The sequence below is a fragment of the Agelaius phoeniceus genome, chromosome 9 (genome assembly GCF_051311805.1).
Source record: "Agelaius phoeniceus isolate bAgePho1 chromosome 9, bAgePho1.hap1, whole genome shotgun sequence".
In the NCBI taxonomy this organism is placed as follows: Eukaryota; Metazoa; Chordata; class Aves; order Passeriformes; family Icteridae; genus Agelaius; species Agelaius phoeniceus.
In genome coordinates this window covers 29567237-29588473 of record NC_135273.1, presented here as the reverse complement: position 1 = coordinate 29588473, position 21237 = coordinate 29567237, and the positions used below count along the sequence as shown (strand labels likewise).

Below are 21237 nucleotides of genomic sequence, written 5' to 3'. Positions count from 1 at the left end.
AGAGTCTTAAACACTGAGAAAATCTGAGCACATTGATAGATACCTTTGATGTGATTAAGACATTCCCAGTAAATTATTCACCAGATGGTACATCAAAGGAAGTTACTCAAATTGCTTTTCAGAGCTTCAGCTAATCTCTGAAGTGTGTGGGCTAGCATCCAGGCTGCAACATTTTGCATGAGTTGGTTGTCCTTTATTACCTTGCCTAAATGTGGTGATTTTCCCTTCTTTTATCATCAAGCAGTACCAAAGCCTAGAAAGGAGGTCAGGAGGGAATAGCTTTGAACAATGTTTGCTGCCAGATTTGGGACTCCTGACTATTTCTTTGTAGGAGGCCAACACTGACAGAATGTAACCATGTTTTGGTTCCCACTTCCTTGGCTGTTGTCCTCTACTGTCCATTCTCTCTCTCTGTTGTGCCCATTGCCTTCATACCTCCTCCATGTCACAGGTACTCGGTGCTGATGCTCCAAGGTGCAGATGAATGCTCTACAAGTGTGGTGAGCTTAGCATGATGGGATGCTACCTGAGGCTCCATCCACATTTAGAAGAGGTGACACCCACCTGCCCTCTCCAGCTGACAGTAATGAGAACCCTCATGGTCTTAAGGAATAGAAAATGTTGATGACTTTGAAGGAGCCCATTGTTCTGCAGCCTAAGCTATATGGTTTCGGCCCATTAGATCTGAAATCAGGCAACCATTTAGCCCCAGAAATTCTTCTTTCAAGATTTCTCAGGGTTTACTTGCACTCCAAGTATTTGTTTTGCTGGATTGGGATCCAGCTCCTCATGTCTTCAGTTTTCAATTCCTGATGCTGCCATTTAGATGTCCAGTTCAGTCATTCTCTCAGCATTTGGATAGGAACAGACTCCCTTTAATATACCAGTAACTGTGCAGAGAATGTGCATCAGCCATTATATGTCTGAGCTTTATCCTCTCTGATTTAAATCTGGAGTGAGTAGAATCTACCCCTATGACTTAGACAAAGCTCAAATTGACACAGGCATAATGCAGGAGACTGTGAAATTCTGCCAACTGCTGGGGAGGCATTATCCTGTTTATTTGTATACATCTTTCTCTTTCAAGATCTTTTTAAACACTTTGCAGTATAATTTCCAGAAGGATAAAAGTTACTTAAATGAAAACAGCATGTACTAACCTGTTTGGTGCTGCAAGGAAGGTGGAATATTCATAGTATTCAGCCTTTTTTCAGGTAGTAGTCTGCAGCTGTTGTACAGGGTCCCATCTGACCTTAAAATAGGTTAAAGGTTCCTTAAAGCTGATGATTCCACTTTACTGAAGGTAGATAGAAAAGGGAATATTATAAAACTGGTTTTCTTTTTATGTGTTACCCTACTTGTTTATCTTATGATATTTTATTTTTCTTATTCTAAATGAGGAGCATAGGTGAGTCAGTTTTGTTTTCACTTGCCCTTCAGGCTCTCAATGCTGACATGTTTGTGGGAGCCTTTTTTATGTGGTGTAGAACTGGATTCACTATGATGACTTTGGCTACATTCAGCAGCCTCTGATTTCCTTGTTTCTGTACTGGTTTGCTTTGAAAAGGGGTGTCAGAAATTTTTGTCTCTCCTCTTCACACCCACACTTCCCACACAGGTCTTCATTGCATGATCTAGCCAGTTTATAGGAGACATGCAATTGCATGGAATTACTTTTGGGGAAGTTTGCCTGAACTATATATGGTTATATAAAAACACACAGCTGCACATCCGTTACCACTGCATACAGATGGGATTGGGAGTTTGGCTCAGTCCCCTCATTCTGTAAAGCTGTGCCTGAAATAGGTGTGCCTATTCAGCTCACTTAATTTGTATGCTGGGAAGTGCTGTGTTTTTCTCAGTGCTTGAGTGTGAACTACAGATGCACATAACTTGAGCAGCTGAAACTTACCTGCATTTAATACTTGCTGTCTTCCTGTTTATTGAGAGGAAGTAAGAAGTGAGTTGGAAAATCTAAGGAAAGACCTTAGAAACTTGAAAGAAGTATTTGAGTGATTTATGTGGCAGTGGTGCCTTAGATGAGGATTCATATTACCTTTACATGCAGATATATTCAGGAATCATCAAAGACACAACAATGTTCATTTTGCTGCCACTGGCACTCATACCCACGCAGTAGGAAAGAGGCTTTTGGTGGTGCATTTTAGCATACAGATTGAATGGCACTGCTTGCAGGGAGAGTCAACAGGAAGGAGAACATGAACGTATGTGTTGAGTTTGTGACTCTTGGTGCTGCTTAGTTGTTGTCTTCTCCTCCTTTTGAGGGGCACTCCAATCTGAATATCAGTCTTCCATCTTTTGAAATCATATATGAAGTCAGGTCTGTGTTTTCAAATGAGTTGCCACAGCATCAAGAGAGGCACCAGCCTGCAAGACTGCCCTTGGTCCTGCAGCAGCTTATCCTGCCTGGTTTGCAGTCAGCTTCCAGCCTTCCTTCAGGCTCTCCAAACTCATTATTTTCCTGATAGGAAACCCCTGGCTGGAGCTGACTCCAGAAAGTTGTTGAGCTTTCCTCTTCTCTACCCATACTGTTGCATGCTCTTATGGGAAAATAGAGAATAAAGGATTCTCTTATGGGTTGATTTGCACCATTTAGTCCATACATGGTGAGAGTTCTCAGGTGTGAAATGGCTGTAAGCATATTTTCCAAGAGACAGGAGAAGATGGGCTGTGGGGAGGAGTGTCAGCAGGAGATATGGCTGGAACTTCAGCTATTTTGATTTTCCTTCCAAAAGAGTGACTTCAATTAGTTAGGAGGATAAAGAAAATATAACTATCGCTTCTTGAGAGGAAAAGCTGGGGGGATTTACCTGCCAGCCAAGTGACTCTTTACTGTGCTTATTTTGAAAGAGAAGAGGAACATACTAAGTCTCCAGTGCCTCTTCTTCAGAGGTCAGAAGTCTAAGCTCTGGGTTGTAACATTCATGAGAATAAACTGGAGCCTTTTAACAAAGCCATTTCACTCCTGCTCCTCATGTGAGCAGCCACAGTGTAGCAGCACCTCTGTCTACAGCACTGGGACTGTCAGGATGAGGATTCCGTAGCTTTAAGACCAAATTACATTGCAGATGGTAATTTATTATTAACACTAAGATATTTTTGGGGGGAGCACTTTCTAAGATGGCTGATAGGAAAGCCCAAGTAATGGAAGAGAAGAATCCACAGCTCATCCTGTTTCAGTTTTAGTTTATTTGAAAACATTGCTTGTTCCCATGTTCTGGCCAGGTAATGCTATCACATAACCTAAAATGGATTTGGGATCAACAGGAAGTAACAGCACAAGCAGAGAGGTTTCCACACAACATCTGGCCATATAAACAAATCAATTGCACAAAGCCCACAGTTCTTCCGTCACTGGTCTTTCTGGAAATTGAAATATCAATATGAATGATGATAGGTTTTTGCAAAATCATGTCCACTGAAGTTTCAATTAGCAGAACAATTGCCAGGTGCTGGTTGGAATAAAACATTGGAAAGACAGAACCTCGGAAGGTATTTATGGTCCTTTCAACTCAAATTCAATTTCATTCCAAATTACAATTCAATTTCAAATGTCCTTTAGGCATTTTTTGTATTCAGATAAGAATTTTTAAATCATGAAGAAAATACCATTACATTTCCTATGTAGTATCCATACTAATATGACTTGGAATTATTTGCTTTAATTTTCTTAAGTAAAATCTCAAATCATGTCAGTTCCTATAGCCAGGGACTTCAATGCCACTGAGAATTTGCCACATTGCTTCTGGTTCCTACTGGCATGGGCTGCTTGGTCTTTGCTGTCATGTATCAACAATCTTAACATACGATTTTTAAGGACCACTACATTTGGGGCACTTTTCTACATATGATAATGCAATAACTCAGAAGGAACACAAAGGAAGAGTATACTGAAAAATACCCAGACCATGGAGCATACAGTACACAGCAGTTCTTTCAAAAGGAGGAAAACAAAACCAAAACAAGAGGAAGGGAATAAAATGTCAGTTTGGGCAATAAAAGGTATTTTATTCTCTGTTTACTATTACACAGTGGTAATAAATTCAAACCAACATGGAAACCTTAGCTTGGATTCAGAAGAATACTGACAAAACTTAGTAGAATGCTGCAAACTTTTCTGTAGCTTGTGTAGTCATTTCTATTCCCTGAGAAAATTTGGCTCTGCAGCTTTTCACATTGATGTCATATATTAAATGATTCCATATATTAAATTCCCTTCTGCTCAGGGTACCTGCATCCCAAGTATCACACAGGGACACAAAAGACAGTTCAGACTTGTGTCTTTAATGTCATCTGAAAATATATTTTGATTTTATTGGATGCTTAGGGACAATTCTATTCCTTCACACTCTTTGCTGTTTTTTTTCTGATATTCATGTGAGCAGTTCACTTTGATGTTTGCATTACATGGAAAGGTCTGGGGGATCAGCTATTGCTGTCCTGGGAGAATGACTGAGTAGGCTGGAGGCTTCTGCTGGGTAGGACTCTGAATGGGGGGGATGAATGAGGCTTTCAAAGTTACTGGAGAGGGGCTCACCTAAGCCAACAGGCTTCCTATATGATAAAGAGAAGACACAATCTACAAGAAAGGGACAAACTTAGAAGAAAGTACAGAGCACTCATTAGTTCCTACATGGTAGTGAGATGAAAGAGCCTGGTTTTCTCCAGTGTTTTAGCTTTGCTGGTAACATGCAGTTTTCAGATTGCAGCCAAGCAATGCTCAAACTGGGCAGGAAAAATGGTATTTTTCTGCACAGGCTGCACAGCTCTCCTGGAGTCCTTTGCCTCTTCTGCAGCAGGTTGCATGTGGCAAGGACAGAAATCTGTTAGATGGGGTGAAATTCACCTGAGCATGAAAGCAAGGCAATTGTTTGTCCCTTGTTGCAGCCCCGCTCTTCTCTAAATGGTACTCACTAGGGAAGTGTTAGGCAGTGTCTTGCTGCAGAAATGGCCTCTATTTACATCTGGTATTTTGTGCCAAATGGTCTGTGTTAAAGCAATGTCTTGTGTAGTGCAAACTGAGGTGAGTTTGTTCTTCGAGGGACAATTTAATTTCTGTTGTTATAATGAATGCTACCCCTTGCAATTGCTAAATCTGCAGTGTTCAGAGCAAGGTGCTGGACTGTCTTTAACACCACTTTGAAGGCCCTGCCTGTGAGCATGCAAGAAGCCTCTGTCAAATGGTTTTATGCACAAAGAAGCTTCTTCTCAAAAGAAGGCTCTGAAGTCAATGACATGTTCTTATTCACAGGAGCTAAAAAGTGCAGTGAACTAAAGATATGTATGCAGGTAGCAAACAAATAAACAAGCTGTGCTCTAGAAAATGTAACAGATACATATCCTTGGAAAAATTGGATAAATAAAAGGCACAGTCCTTGGGAAATACTGTGCTCCTGCCACTGCCACATGTGCAGTGAAACATCTACAATTTGAAAGATAGGTAAGAGTCAATATGTAAAAGGATTCCTGAAAACAGATGTTTTCACATCCACATCTATCTCTCAGGTCTTGAAGGCTGTGTGACCAGACACTTCTAGCTCCATCTGAGGCTGGGAACTGAAAGAACATGTGTTCACCAAAGGAGAAAAATTTATTGGGCTGTGGTGTTTTCTATCTTTTCCTCAAATTTTTTGCCCCCAGATGGCTGCTAACTTTATATAATTTGCAGCCAAGGATCCTCCCACAAGGAGCAGGAACAGAGCCCAAACAGATCTCATCCAAATGGGGCTTGGTTCTATCTCCAAACTGATTCATGCCTATGCTAAACTCAGGTGAGCCTTCCAGCATGCAAAATTCCCCATGCAGTTTCTCTCCAAGGCTTTAATGAAAGCTGCAGTGCTACCTGTGATTAGAGTCCCTTTGAAACATTTTATCCCAAACTCAGGCTATTTGGTCAGATCAGTAAATTTAGTTTAGAAATGCTCAGAGGTGAAATCATTAGTAACAAGAGAATGATTCATTCCTTACAAAAATCTGATGCCTCAGAGGCATAACCTGGAGAAGTTTGCCATGGATGAGTTTCTAGCCAGCTATTGAGGTGACTGCCAGTAAAGTACACTTGGTGGCATGTAATGGATTGTAGAAGCATGAGAGCTAGTGCTGAAGGCAATCTCACCCCTGAGGAGTTGCAGCTGTACTAATTACCAAGGATTAGGAACAGGCCTGCCCTTAATAGGCCACAGCTGTGTCCAATTAAGGCTCACCTTTAATAGGGCACAGCTACGTCCAATAAGGTTGGGTGTTAGAAAAGAGTGGGTTAGCTGCTCCAGAGGGGAGTTGGAGACTGTGCTCTGAGGAGGAAGGGTCAGGCAGTTGAGCAAGGTACAGGAAGGGTCAGGTGGTTGTGCAGAAGAAAGACAAAAGGAGTCAGTGTTGCAAGGAGCTGCCCATAAGGACTCCCAGAGAAGGTATGGAGGTTTTACAGTAAGGTAACAAACCATTATGGTGCTAAGTATGTGTGGAACTTATTACCTCTAAAATTGTCTAAGAAGTTCTCCACCAACCTAGCAATGTCATATCATAAGATAATTTGAAAGGAATGCCTAAAAAATTGTGTGACTAGGGTGGTAATGAGAAAAACCTGTTCAGATTAGTAATGCCTGTACTGCCTGTATGAAAGCTGCCAGTGAAGTTCTGGGTGCTTCAGTGCCTGGTGGTGCCAAGTGGCTGTTTAAATCCATTCAGCCAGAGTGTGTTCTTGTCTGTGGAGCAACACATGTGTGTGAAAGAACCTGTCCCTCACCAAAGTGTGAGAGAGATGGACTTTTGGAGAGAGACTTTAGGCAAAGAGCAGATGAGGAGTAGCAGCCCACTTACCTCTCTTAAAGCTCCCTCCTGGGCTAGTGTTTTAAAGATGGAAGTGGATACATTTCTGAAGGGTGCTGTATGACAGAGCAGGGGTATTTTTTAAAAAATGAGGTTCTGTTGTGAGTGTCCACACTATGAAATAAACTAAGAACAAATGGCCTTCCTGTTAGGTAGTGGCTTGCTTTTGCTGGTGTTTTCTCTCACAAGATAGACTGCCTTATCCATGTAAGCAGATATGTATAATATAATGTCTTATCTATGTAATGCAGAGATTGTTTATGGATAGGGAAGACATTTTTGAACAGAGAAGGAATAAAAGAAAGCAGAGATTTTAACTTGTTGGTTAAAACAGACTTAGTGCACAAACACTGTTAGCAAAAAAGTATTTGGGGATTATCTTGAACAGGTGTCCCCATGTATCAGAGTTGGATAACTTCCCCTCTGGATCTGCATTTGCTTCTTGAAGAATCTGTTATAAAATGCACTTGCTGTTTGTTGGTTTTTCTTTAAACATCCTGATTGCTTTTTGATGACACTGTACAAAGGCACAGTTAGAATCAAGTGCTAGAAATAGCTTCCTATAACTCAAATTGATTTTTAGATAAGAAAGTAAACATGTGCATGTGTGCAAGTCATGCATGCATCCAGGCAGAACTAGTTATTTTTATTCTTCTAGATGAAATTGCCTGTAAAAACATGAGGTGCTATTTATTGTTACCATAATTTTAATTTAAAATTCACTTCAGTGACATGAAGTGTTGTCTCAGCTCATTTAACAGGCTGTGAAATGGTTAGGAGGACATGATAGAAATGTCTGACAAACCAACCTCAGGTAAAATGTAGTTACTCATATTTGCTACTCAACCCCTGATTTTTCCTAATGATGAGCAAAAATGGGTCATCTTGTTAGGCAAAAAATATGATCATTAGCAAGAAATGTTTCCATCTCACATTGAGGAGAACACATGCACAGCCCACTTTCATCCCCTCCCCATGGTTTGACTTTGAGGGGCACTGGAGTAGAGGAAAAAAAATAGCTGGGCTGGTTTCCTTCAGTGCAGCATGGTAAGCTTGAAGAGAGGGTGTGCTGCCCATCACCTCAGCCATGGGGTGTCTGCAGGTTCCTTTGCAGCAAACTTCTGCCCCTGGATCCTTCTACCCTATGGAATGACATCCTAGTCCCTCCTACATGTGAATGGACAATTTCCATCCAACACCACAGTGATTCCACAAAAAAGCATCACCTGCATAAAAGATATAGTCTGGCTCTGGGCTTATTCCCCAGGCACAGCCTTAGATCCCTGCTGGGGTCCCAGTATTGGCTGTGATGTGACAAGTACTTCTTGTTGCTTATGGCTCTTTTGAGGTTTCAAGGAGGCAAGTTATTCCACGGTGGTATTGCACTCCGAGGGGCAGAGGAGGTCACTGGATTTAGGGAGAAGTTGGGTGGAGGCACAGCAACTAGGGATGCTGAGAATAGAAACATTATCTGGCAGTTCTAAAAACTTAAATCCTTTTATTCCTATGGATGTATTTTTTAAATCTAAGCCCTTGAGTGGATGAACTGTTCAATATTTATTCAGTATCTATTTCTGTAAGAAACAGGACATAATTTGCAAGCCAGATTTTCCTTAAGGACCAGAGGCTTAAAACCTCTGATAGAAATTTCTAACCCGAAATAGTTATTAGGTTTTTTTTTTTTTTACTGTGCTATTTTCATGAAATAACATTTACCTTAATACTTCTTGCTTTGGCTCACTCTTTCTTGGCCTGATCTGTGTGACGAATGCCCATTTATGCAGCTGGAACCCAACTCAGGACAGAAAAACTACAGCTTTGTGGCAAGGCAGGAAAAACTAAGGAGCTGCAGATGGTCATAGCCCCAAGTGTGATTGGGAAAACTATTGAGAAAAACCAATCTTGTATGAATGAGAAACATTTCTTATGGTAAAGTGAGAGTTTGCAGGGAAGTATAGATCCCTATCCATGCTCCTTTGAATGTCCTCCCTGAGACTGGATCTAAACAATCCAAATAGTGTGTGAAATGCAAAGAAGTTAATTTATACTGGGCTACTGTGCCTCAGTTATTGTGCCAGCTGTCACCTCAAGATGTGCAGTGGTAAGGGTGAGTCACTATTTACTTCCTTAGCAATGCTGCAGTGCAGGGGGAACTGGAGTACAGGTGGCTGCACAGAGGGCACCTGATGTTGCTTGGTCTCCAGAGCACATTGCTTTGCTGCTTTTCTCTCCCTAGATACCTGTATTCCAGTACTTGCAAAAATCAGACCAAACTACAAACTCACTTCAGCTGGAGATTGTTTCCAAGTATTGTGTTCTGCAGAGATATTTTGCATTGTTTGGGAAAAAACAAAGAGACCATCTGTAAATACTTGGCCTGGATCTACCTTCAGGAAAAAAAAAGCCAATCCCAAGAGCTAACTGGAGAATTGGTCCTTTTACCTGGGTGACTGCTATCAGAAGTGGGTTTACATCTGCTCCTGCAGCAATAGGTGCAAGTCCTCTGTCTCCCAAAATGAAGAGGATTTTCTGACATAGTTTTCTCATATAGGAGTTTATCTTTAGATTTTTTATATTCTCAGTGCACTACTTCTCCTTTTCAGGTTCGAAGTGGCAATCCTTAAATGATCCAGTGACTTCTCACTTGCCTATGCAAGATCAATTGAAAAAAATCCTAACAGGCCTAACCCTGAAACCAGAACACAGAGTGCCCAGTTAGATTGTCCCATGACACAAACTGGTGACTTCACCAGCACACTGCCTAGCAAACATTTGGATGCAGCTGTCTCAGATGGGTATTTTATACACCAAGTGCTACCTGCAGTAAATGCCCAAGAAAATCAAACCAGGACTCTGTAACCAACAGAGGAATCCTGATAAAAGGCATGCGTAGGATCTCTAGGAAGCGTAGAATCTCTAGGAAACCCTCCTTCTATGGAATGTCCCCATAATATGGAGCTGCAAGGACTCTCTGGGTTTAAGCAGCAGTGTTATTTTCGTGTGACCATTTCTCTATGGTCCCTCTATAAGCAATGTATCCAAGCAGCCAATTTCAATCACCTTGGATTTTGAAAGGAATTAAAGATAACCTCATTCTTTCAACTGCTGTAAAGATAGAAAGTGGAATAGAAAAGACAGACCACACAAATTTCTAAACTTAGGGAAAAGCTGCAAAACTTATGCTTTGTTAGACCCTGTGTGTCCGCATTGTCTTCTCAGCTGGAGAAAGGCTTCTAGTGAAGCTCTCAGTCACCTGTGAGGATCCTTGTCCAACAGGATACTTCTGGTGGGATTGATTCTGCACCTGTGTGGGAAGCACATGTGAATTGGCTTCAAAGCCAATGTCCCTGGTCTCCCAAGCAGAATACATGTGACTGGTGTACCTTGGTTAGTCACTCATTCACTGTCTTGGGTTTGGGCAACTTTAGGATGTAGAGGATGATGAAACTGCAGTTTAAAGTCATGCAATGTTTAGTTTGATTGTTTTCAGGTTTGATCTCAGGAACTGTTTTCCAAATTCAGATGGGGATGGATTTTATGTAACTTACTATTTCTGTTATAAAATGTATTTTGAGTACATTCATGGTGATTCAAAAAGGCTACATTAATTTCATCTGAAGGTATTTCAGTAGAGGATTGACATCAAAAATACTGGGAGGAGTCAGTTTATGGCCTCTGGAAAAAGGAAAAATAATTCCTTGTATGTTGTCAACCTTTGCAGTTTCTTTTAGAAATTCTACAGGAACATGCAATGATCAACAAAATAGTTAATTGAAGCACCTTGGTATCAATGTTTAGTTGATGGCATCATACAGAGATGTGATCCTGGTGCCATGGGAAGCATCATAGCAGTTGAAGGAGAGCTGCAGAACATTTAAAAAAAAACTTGAGCAGAAGATGAACAAGCTCTCAGGATAAAATTAATCTGAGAACACCTGAAATAGCAAGAGTTTATTCTAAGCTGTTCTGGCTGCTCTGTCTAATTATGGCAGGAAGATAAGGGTGATACATCCTAGCTGACTTAGGCACCTGCATGTTATAGGATGACATCTTCAACAACTGGGTCCGTGACTACCTTAGAGAAGGAACCTATTTCACACTGCTCAGTTAGCTAAGATAGAGCCAATAAAGTTTTTTCTTACCATAACTTTCACCATGATAGTGTTAAGCTTTAGCTCATTGTCAGACAGATTAATTTTCACCTTATCCAATCAAAACTGAACCTGAAGTGCATTACAAATAAGGTAGTTACGCATATTTGCTTTGTTTTGTAGGACTACATGTTGCCTTTCTGCCCAGCTAAGAGATGGAAAGACTTTCAACTGACCTCAGCAGGCTGAAATGAAGAAATGAGTCACTGAGGCTCCAGTAAGTGGTCAGGTAAACACCCTCAATTCCAGTCTCTGCCTATTCCACCAATCTACAGTGGTCACACACCATGGCAATCAAAGCCAGTAGCAATCAATGGGAACAGTTTGCTCTTCAGTTTAAAATTAAATAAGTAGTCAGTTATAAAAAGCCTTTGCAATTCTTTCCCACGTGTCCAGTACAAATCTTCATAGATTTCCATTTAGGATAAATCTGAAGAGGAATTGAATGCATTTCTACTGGCACAATCTGATGATGTTCAAGGAGTAGGTGTAGCAAGCTGTGGGAACTAAGAAATTAAGCAAAATACTGCAGTGCTGTCAAGAGTAGGTGTAGACATTTTGTACCTGCTAAACCAAAATGATGGGCCTAACATTTAAAATAATATGCTGATCTAACACTTGAGCAGAACAGTGATTTAGATAGACAATGATCTTTTCTCTGCTATCCAGTTTCCCTAATACTAGAAGGAAGCCAAATGCTTTGCAATGCAAATCAAATGCCAAATAAAAGGATAGTGTGATTCATCTGAAAAAAAAATGTTTCACTTAAGAAACCTCAGAAGGCAGGATATAGATCCTCTGTTTAATTCACCCTACCCCCTTCTGACTTCTCTGCACTAGCAGCAGTGACTGTGCAGGATTTTCCTTGTTTTGTAGGTTGTGCCTTTGGTTTCTCTGCCATTCAGTGGAGGTTTGTCTGGTGAAAAAAAACATGGTTACAATGCTTCCTTTTTTTGTTGCTGTCTGCTGCATTTACTCTTCAGTTAGGGAGCAAGCAGAATAGTTAGTTACTAGTTGAATCCCAAATCTCTGGATAATGTAGATGGCCTAAAGCCTTCTTCATTTCAAGTTCGTTTATGTGCTGTAACAGCAGCAGAACAGCTTTGTTGGAGCTAGACATAAAGTGTGGAAAGAACATCTCACCTCATTCTAAACCTGTAGAAATGCCTTTTAAAGCCTCGGTCTCATGTTCCTTTAAAAGCTAATACTAGAAGTGTGGTGAAATGTTTAATTTTTTAATTAAGCATCTGACTGAATTAGATCTACTGAATTATGAGGCCTGATTTTATAATGGAAAAACCTAACATCTCTAGAAAGTGAATGCAGTGCAGGACCAAAGCAGAAACAGGTGTAGGAATGTGAGCAGCCAGACTTTGCAGAAACATGTTCCTAATGTACTGGGAAATTGGACATTTGAACCAGCTGAAGAGCAGGTATGCACAGAGCTTGAGGAGATAGCATTCATGTTGCTTAGGGCTGAGTCCTACACATTTAACTGCCACTGGTTTCTTAAGGGCTCCAATTCAAGTCAGTGTCTGTAGGAGCATGTAAGGGCTGCAGGCACGGGCTCTTTATGCTACTAGCAGTCACATTTTGGGACTTTATTAAGACTCAGATTTGCTGAACAGACTGTACTGTAAAACCATGCTAATTAGCATCTAAAATTCTTGGACAACTGCCACAGATTCCTGGGAGCTGTCTACACCACCAGCAAAATGGTTTTAGAGTTGCTGATTGCCTGAAATAATTTGGGGCATAACTTGTCCTTTTGCAGTGATTTTTATTGTATCCATGTAGTCATTCTGGCTTTTGACAAACCCTGCTGCTGTGCACCTGAGAGCTGTTCTCAGGGGTCTTGGAGGCAGTGCTTCTGCAAAGATTGAACCAGTGGGTTTGTTCTAGAGTCTAACCTGAACTGCTTGGGATGATGCTGCAAAGGAAGTGTGTCTTTTTCACAGGTTGTGTCAATTTTCTGTGGTAGGGCACTATTTGGTGAGTTGCTGAAGGGATGAGTTACAGTAATTAATTCCTTCTTTGTTTATCTCTGCAGTAAGGTTATAATTTCCACCTGCTCCCACAGTTTACATCAAACTCATCAGAGTTTCAGCCATTCAGTCAAGGCTGTATGGGTCAACTTGGGTCAAGCACTGATTCAATGATAATATGGTTCAGTCAAACTGAGACTTTCACCTGTTTGGTTCAATTCCACTCCATGACATGCTTCTGTTTCTAGTTTACTTCTGTGGCCTAGAAAATGATCTGTAGATTATTGAGGCTCAAATCCCATCCCTGATTCAGCAGAGGCCAGACCTCACTTTAAGAGACATGCCATACTGTAAAGCAAAAGGGCACTCTGATCTGTCATCTTATGTCCTCCTCTCATTTGGTGGATTGCTTTTGCTGTATCCAAAATCCTGAACTCTGCAGCAGAGACAGGAGCCTGAGGCTTATCCTGGGTGCATGAAGCACCAGGATTAGGTGGAGGCTTCCCTTTAAACCTCCCTTAAGCTCACTCTTAGATATATTGGCTGTCCATATGCAGCTCAAAGTATCATACCTTGATTAAGCAAAAGCCTTTTGGCTTCCTGATGGGATTTCTCCATTGAATGAACTGGACAAAGACTTTTTGGGAAAGTCACAGTACCTAAAGAACCAGGAGGGAGTTTCTAAACAACTGGAAAATATATGGCATCCATAAATATATAACCTGGGGTAGTGTTCCAAAGCAGAGCAATGCAGAGTCCCCAGGCAGGTGCAAGAGAGAGTTTATTGCAAAAACCTGGCCTTTTAAAGCAGTTAGGCCTTTATCAGTTACATTCCAATTAAGCACAACAAATGTAATCCAACCAACCACCATTAACCACAATATGAACATGTAATGGTTATATAATTTGTTTTTCTACCTCTAAGTCAGCTGAGTCATAGCCATTTCCCATAGTCCTTTTCTACTCAGCTGAAGTAACAGGCCTGAGCCATGATTTTACAAGGGTAACAAGGCCCTTATTTTGTAAGGTTTTACCTGTGTGCAATGGGGTAGGGCTTCCCACTTGTGGCATGTGCCCTGCCAATGGTATACAGAGGATTTCACAATGGCATGAAGGTATTTAATGAATATTTGAATGCCTGTCCTTGTCCTAAGAAACATGGCCAAGATGGAGACAGGAACTCCAGAACAGCGGCCTCTGCCATCTCTGCCTCCAGGTGAAATGAGCACTCTGGAGGGAAGCAGAGCTCCCTGTCCTCTGCCTTGCACTAAGGAATACATACTTTTGGTCCAGAAGTTCATGGTTTTCCTCAAAGGCTAGCCCACTGTGTTTGTGCCCCAATTGTAAATGTCAGGGGTCCAGCTGAACTGCTGAGCACCTATATGAAATCCCGATGAAGCGATGATCCTTTAAAAATTTTCCCTTCCTAACTGCATTTTCTTATATTTTAAATAAGCATATGTTAGCCTGGAGACTTCTGTCTCCTGTAGAAAGCTGTTAGCAACACTGTATATCTCACTCATTCCAGCACATTTTACTTCCCACAAATGTTGACAACCCTGTGCAAAGCAATGAGGATCTGTGCTTCTGACCATCACCTGTTAAGGAGGAAATCAGAGAGGAAAGCCAAGAAATCAGGGATGAGGAATGGATGGGAGACACTATTTGGCTCATTTGTTTCATCTGCCGAAGACAAACAGAGCTGCAAAACTGGCAGCAGAAGAGAGAGATATGACTCCCATTCCTCTCCAGTCAATCTAGTGAATAATTAATGCACTTTTACTCAGTATATAACAGTATACTTTTAACAGTAGGTGCTACTAGTGCAGCTGTTGAAGTACCATCATATTAAAGATGCATAATTAGATGAACTGCAGGAACCCAAGAACACGGTTAAAAATTCATGGCAAGCTTTGGGGCAGCAGTGGTTGCTGCCGTGAGCCGCTCCCCGTAAGGGCACTCATCAGAAAGAGGCGGCACCGGCCTGTTTCAGGAAAGTAAATTAACAGAGAAGAAAGAAGCCAAGACGGGCACTGTCCTGGCCCTATTTCTGGCACTGGCTGTTGTGGCTACACTCGAGGGGTTAGCGCTGCCCTCAGCAGCCCCCGAGGCGGCCCTGCAGCTTTCCCAGCGAGCCCGCCCGGGCGCTGTCCCGCTGGGCCCGGGGGCGGGGCGGCCGCGGCCGTTGCCGGGCGGGAGGTTTGAACGGCGGCGCCGCCGAGGAGGATGAGGATGATGAGGCGGCAGCAGCCCGGCGGGCCGGGCGCCGCGGGGCCGGTGAGTGCCGGGGCCGGCAGGGCAGACCCGGTCCGCACCTTCGGGATCCGCGGGGGCGGTGTGGCGGGCGGTGCCCGGTTGCGGGCGGCGGGAGCTGCGCTGTCTCCGGGCTCGGCGGGTCTGTGGGAGTTGAGTGAGCTCTCCTGAGGGGGGACGCGGCAGAGCGGCTGCTCTGGGCCGGGCCGAGCTGGGCCCCCCGCTTACGCTGTCCTCCACAGGCTCTCGGAGCTGCTCCCTTGCAACTTTTTAATCTTCCTTGGTTTTCCGATTCGTGAGGGGGTTTTTTTACGCTTCGAGTTGGTTAAAAATCCAAGTAAGTTGAGCTCGGGAGTGTCTGTGAATCTGTGGTTGTCAATTGCAGCAAATGCTCTTTCTGTTTCTAACTGCAAAATGTCCAAGCTGGTGTCTTGACTTCACGGTCCCCGTTTTAAAAGAGAACCCGCTGCCTGGCTACTTGTTCACTTTAAAAAAATGCACTCTACTTATGGGGTTTAGACTTTTAGGGTTTAAATGTAAACCGCTGTGGCAGTAAATTAGAAGTGTACTTTGGAATAAGATTTTGGAAGCCTGTGATGAAGCTACCAATTTAATGAAGTAAAATTTCTACCTTCAGCAGTATCCGTGTAATTTTTTTCCACTGTTGTTATTTTTGTTTGTTTTGTGACTGCATTACCTTTGTAATGCTAGAAATTTCTTACACTGAGAATACTTAGGTGGGGAATACAAAGACACTTTTTAGAAGCGTTGCTTAGGTAGCTCCTGAGTGTGGGGCTGAAAATCCCAGCAGCTGTTGATAATCTCGTCTTGATTGAGCTGCCGTTGGTGGGGGAAGGATGGCCCTCACAAGGGGAACGGTGCGTTAGTAGACAGCATATGGCAACACAGTGCTGTGTCATTCCTCCGAGTCCAGATGGTGTGCCTGTATTTTTAGACAGAATGGGGGGAAAAAAGGCTGACCAATCTCTTTTGGTAGGCACAAAGAACTTTATACATTCCCAAATCAGGCTGCTAAATCCTTCCTTCAGATGAGATTTACGTAGTGTGGTTATTTAAGCTATGGCCCAACAGCCATCTACTGCTAGTCCAGAATATTTTATGTGAACCTGGCTGAGATGTAGTGTGGACTGAATGCGTTGTGCAGTTCTTGAAAGCCAGTATGGATACATGCAGATGCCCCTAACAGGAGTGTTTATTTCCTCACTGTAGTTCTGTAACAGGTGATAGATGTGGAGAGGAGCCAGGGCAGTGCTGAGGCCTGCAGTCTTGGAAATTATTAGGGGGAAATAGGATCTCATTCTTTGGAGCTTTGTAGCAGCTGATTTATTAGTTTAGGTTCAGAAAATAAGTAATTATTTCTTAGGGACAGGTGTGGGCCTTGCTTAGGTTTTCATAGCCAGGTAAAATTTGACTCAGAAGAAAAGAAGATGGATGAAAGCTATTTACTGCTCTCCTTTTTTTTTTTTTTTTTTTTTTTTTTTCTTTTTTGTTTTCTTTTCTGGGATGAGTCCTAAGAAAAAGTGTAAATAAAGATGCAGGTGCTGAGAATGCAGAGGTGTTGTTCCCCTGCTTTATCTCCTTCTGGCTGTGATTGAAACTTTGAAAAGCAAACCTGTGAGGGTTAAAAATGGCATAGTCTGTGGTGCCATGCGGGGTCCCAGGCTTTCACATATCAGCTGTAGAGAGTACCAGCAGAACTTCTGTGGAAAATATCTCTGATGTGAGCTTTGGGAGCTATTTACCACCAAACAACCATGGACTTGTTAATTCCAGAGGTAGTAGAGGCACTCTTGTTTAGTAATGAGAAAGCGTCGCTCTTCACTGGCCTGCAAAGTATTTGCAATGGAACCCTGCAATGCCATGAGGACATTCTGTTATTCACTCTGTTCTTCACTATCAGAAATACTTGGCTTGGCCAGGGACAGCCACAAAACTGTAACTGAGGTAACGTGTATCAGCCATCAGTGGCATCTAGCGGGCCTTTGGGAGACAGCACTCTGTGCTCCTTCACCTTAATTATTTTCTGGCCTGCTGTGGATTGACCTCTTTGAAGTCACAAGTGAGGAGTAATGCACATTTATTAATGTTTTCTGTGAAAGCAGGCAGGAAAAAGTTAACTTCTCAGCAGTTTTTATAAAACCTTAAAAACCCCCACTCCTTCAAAATACAGTGATGGTGAATTCCAGTGACTTGCCAGCCATGTTTAGTTTACTTCATAGTTTGAATGAAAAGTGTGCCTGACATGATGCCTCTATAGTCTTGAAGCCAGCACAGCTGCTTGACTTTTCAGTTCAGGGCCTGATGCAGTTGAGTACTGGGATTGACTTTTTTAAAGACAGTCGAAGAAGTGATGAGACTGAGTTTCTGATTTAAAATATTTCAGACATTTTCTTAATTTTAAAATTTATTTTAGTAGGGGTCACTGTTAAAAGTGAGTTGTTAATTTATAAGCTTTGTTCAGTTAACCCTCTCTAGGACCATATGTTATTATTCTATGAATGACACATGGAGGCACATAAAATTTTAGTAACTTTCAGATGCTACAGTGAGTTAATCTTGGATTGGAATTTGCATGTATAATGGATATAGTAAATCTGTTTTGTCCCATGTTTTACTCATTTGTTCCTGAAGAGACAACTACCATTCTGCATTCAGTAACCATTGCAATTGCTGTGCATAATTAAAACCTAGAGTTCTCTATCCCAACTGCAGAGGATGTAAAAACTTGAGAATACTCTTAGTTAATTTTTAGTTTCATCCTTTGGTTTTTTTGCATCTCTAGGAATGTGACACCCAAGAGAAGATCAACTTTGAGCTCCGCATGCGGGAAGGAATCTGCCGGCTGCTGGCGGCGAGCACGCAGAGGGAGCAGCTCCTGCAGGCCGTGAAGAACCTGCTGGTCTGCAATGCTCGCATCCGGGCCTACAGGGCACAGCTGCAGGGCCCAAAGGGGGAGCAGTGAGTACCGGCTCCAATTCAGAGGGAGCAGCATGAAGCAGGCATTTCTTACAGGAATTTTTAGCAGTCTGTCTAGGAATGTGGTTTTAAATCCTTCCTTATCTCCTAAGCATAAATTACTTCTGCCTTAAAGCATTAGGTTATAAAATAATTCCATTATCTTCTCTTTGCTTTAGAAAATTAAATACAAGTCATATTTTCCTGGGTAGATTTTATTTTTGACATTAATTTAGTATCAAGTAACACAATGGACATATTTTCTTGATTGCCTTTGGCTTACAAAAAGGTGCCCAGCCAAGTCAAGACAAAGCTATCCAAGACAGAACACAGCTATTTGTATTTTTCATTCTGGGTATGATTATCAAGGGTCCTTTACTAGAGGCCCCATCACGGTTAATTGGTACCCTCTGCTGGCCGCTTGTGTTAACTACAGTGAAGTGATAAATGCAACACTCAATGGGAAGAAAAGTAGCTGAAAAAATTCTCACTTTATAACTCTTGAAGGAGCTAAAGTATGTGTGTTTCATTTGAATAATATTACAAAGTTTTGGTCTAAATAGAATTTATTTGGTGTGCAATGCTGAGAATTGTGGTGCAGAGACACTGTTGCTCTCAGGTTAGTAATTTATTGAAATATGATATTGCAGTTTAGTGTAGAAACTCTGTGAGTACATGCTTGGCTCCAATTAATTGTATCTGTAGGAGCAGTTCCACTACTTTTCAGTTTCAGAAATGTTCCCTTAGAGGAGAAAAGAGCAGTGCTTTCTGTCCACTATTCTGAAGCTGCTTTTGAAAACTGGCATATAATACATGTGGTATTCTGTAATTATTGCATTTGTATTGCTTTTTCCTAATAAAATAAGGAATTTTATAGTGATTTTATCTTTTATTTATGTTTTTAGTGATGGAATAATACCAAGTGTGTGTTTGTGCTGGTTTACTCAGCTCCTTGTCTTTGATGTCAGTGAGCACAGAATGGTGATGGCACATGTCCAGAACAGGGCAGGGACATTTGGAGATGTATCTGAACAGTTTTATTGTGCACTTGATTTGTGACTGCCATGCACTGCTTGGATTTCTGTCTTCAGGGGTACTTCAAATGTCTGTGGAGGTCATTAGAAGGGGATGCATGCTACAGAGTTATTTCTCTATCATTTAAATTATATCTTTGGTAGTTGATAGTCCATTTGGAGTTCTTTTTCTTTTGATATTTGCTTCAGACTGGAATTTATTTAAGGCTTAATCATTGCAGAGAGAGAAAGTTCTAGGATTTTTCATCTGTGAGTTCTGATGATATTCTAACTGCCTCTGGAAGTCATGATACTGCTAGCAGCTAGAAATTTTCATTTTATTAATAGAGGAGGAGGCAACTCTTTAAACAATAATAGAACCAATAAATTGAGTTGCATCCTCATTGATGTGTACAGAAGGCAAAAATTGATAATAAATTAGATCCTGTTGCAGCTGGAAAAGACAAGGAAGATTTGTGTGTGACTTTACTTTGGAGTAAAGCCTTCTAGGGAATTTTGAAAAAATGGTGATGTACCTTCCTTCCAGATTATGCTTAAGAAATTAATGTGACTCATATCTTAAACCAGAGATACCAAAATTAAGTTTAAAAAAAGGCATTTGAAATGAGCTATAATATGAAAATGCTGACACTTCTTAGTGTTTTAAGGGTTGACTTTTAGATATCTAAATGCACAGATCTCAAATATTTTTTTCTTTTCTTCTTTTTTGGAGGTCTTCAGAAAATGGGACAAAAGAGCGGACGGCATGCAGAGCAAGGGTTGCTATATCAGGTAAGAGGCCAGGTAGTCACTTAATTGTAGAAGCTAATTAGCTGGACAGTGTCTTGTAATGCAAACTATCCAGAAAAGATTGTATTCTTAAAGTGTAAATGTGCTTCAGAGGCATCAATCCTCTAATGCTGCAAAGGGGCTTGGGCTTAAGTTACACATGGGCTGTTGAAGATCCTACCCTCTATTTCCATTTTACTCACAGTGCACTCCACAGAGGGAAATACTTCTGTTTGCCACCAAACACTGAATGCATTTCAAAGCTAAATCAGTGTAAGTGAGCTGAAAACTTTTTTTCTGCCCCCAACGGCAGACTTTGAAGTGATAGTACAGGGCATGTCTAACAAATTGGGAGCAGAATTATAACTAGTATGCAAATGTTATTTAGGCAATGCAGACTACATTACTACAGCAAAGGTGTAGTGCTATGGCTTCAATGCAAGCTACTAACAACATTTAACATTTAACAGCCATTCCTAGTGGGCTGTTTCCTAGCCTGTTCTCAAACTTCAGCCCTGTGCATTTATTGTGTTGTTTGCCTGTGACAGTAGTGGATGTTACTACATTCAGCAGTCCTGTGGCTGTTCTGCCAGCTTTGCTAACACATCTGTTTGTGCTCCCTGACCTGCTTCATTAAGAATAAAATAGTGTAGAACAGCTCACTACTGAAACTGTTTCAGTTAATTCTGCATATTTTGGTATATCTGTAAGCAAGGTAACTCCTAGTAGGAGAAGAGTGATGAGCACATGGTTCAATAATGTTTTTTGCCAGCACAGCTGTTTGCAGAATGTGTATCTGTCTTTCCTCCTTATGGTAGTTGGATGAAAGCATCTGTTTGCCTGTCTGTGCTGTGGTTGCACCTTTCTTCAAATTTGGAGAGCTATCTGCAGTGAAAACCTTAGGGTCATATAACATACACTTCTGCTATCTTTAGAAAATCAAATTTTTTAAGAACTCTGTTTTTAGTATGGAAAACTTGCTCAGGATATGAAGAATTTTGGTTGTTTCTTTTGATGGAATAAGACCATAGGGGGTGAAATACACCACTTTGTATTTGGTGCAATCTCTTAATGATTCTGTTACCAACGCAGTGGCTCTCAGAACTGGGGATTCTGTCCTCAGAAGTGTGGCAGAGACCAAGGAGAAGAGGAGGAAGCACAAACTGCCTCTCTGTGCAGTGCAGCCTGGGCGTGCTGGCTGCTGCCATGCCTCCCCCCTCTTCA

At 41.6% G+C, this 21237-nt stretch overlaps 1 protein-coding gene across 3 annotated transcripts in view; it reads left to right on the top strand.

The window, feature by feature from the left end:
* Positions 1-7361: 7361 nt before the first annotated feature.
* Positions 7362-21237, top strand: part of RTKN2 (rhotekin 2) — a 41603-nt gene continuing 27727 nt past the window's right edge. Inside the window, exons 1-3 of one of the 3 annotated variants that reach the window (XM_077183403.1) lie at positions 7362-11214; positions 18039-18214; positions 19958-20016. In XM_077183403.1, the coding sequence (XP_077039518.1) occupies positions 18078-18214; positions 19958-20016 (196 nt within the window). In that variant the 5' untranslated portion in view covers positions 7362-11214; positions 18039-18077. Of the gene's footprint in view, positions 11227-15131; positions 15260-18038; positions 18215-19957; positions 20017-21237 lie in introns of those variants that run through there. The other 2 variants (XM_077183402.1, XM_054637408.2) reach the window with 2 other exon arrangements.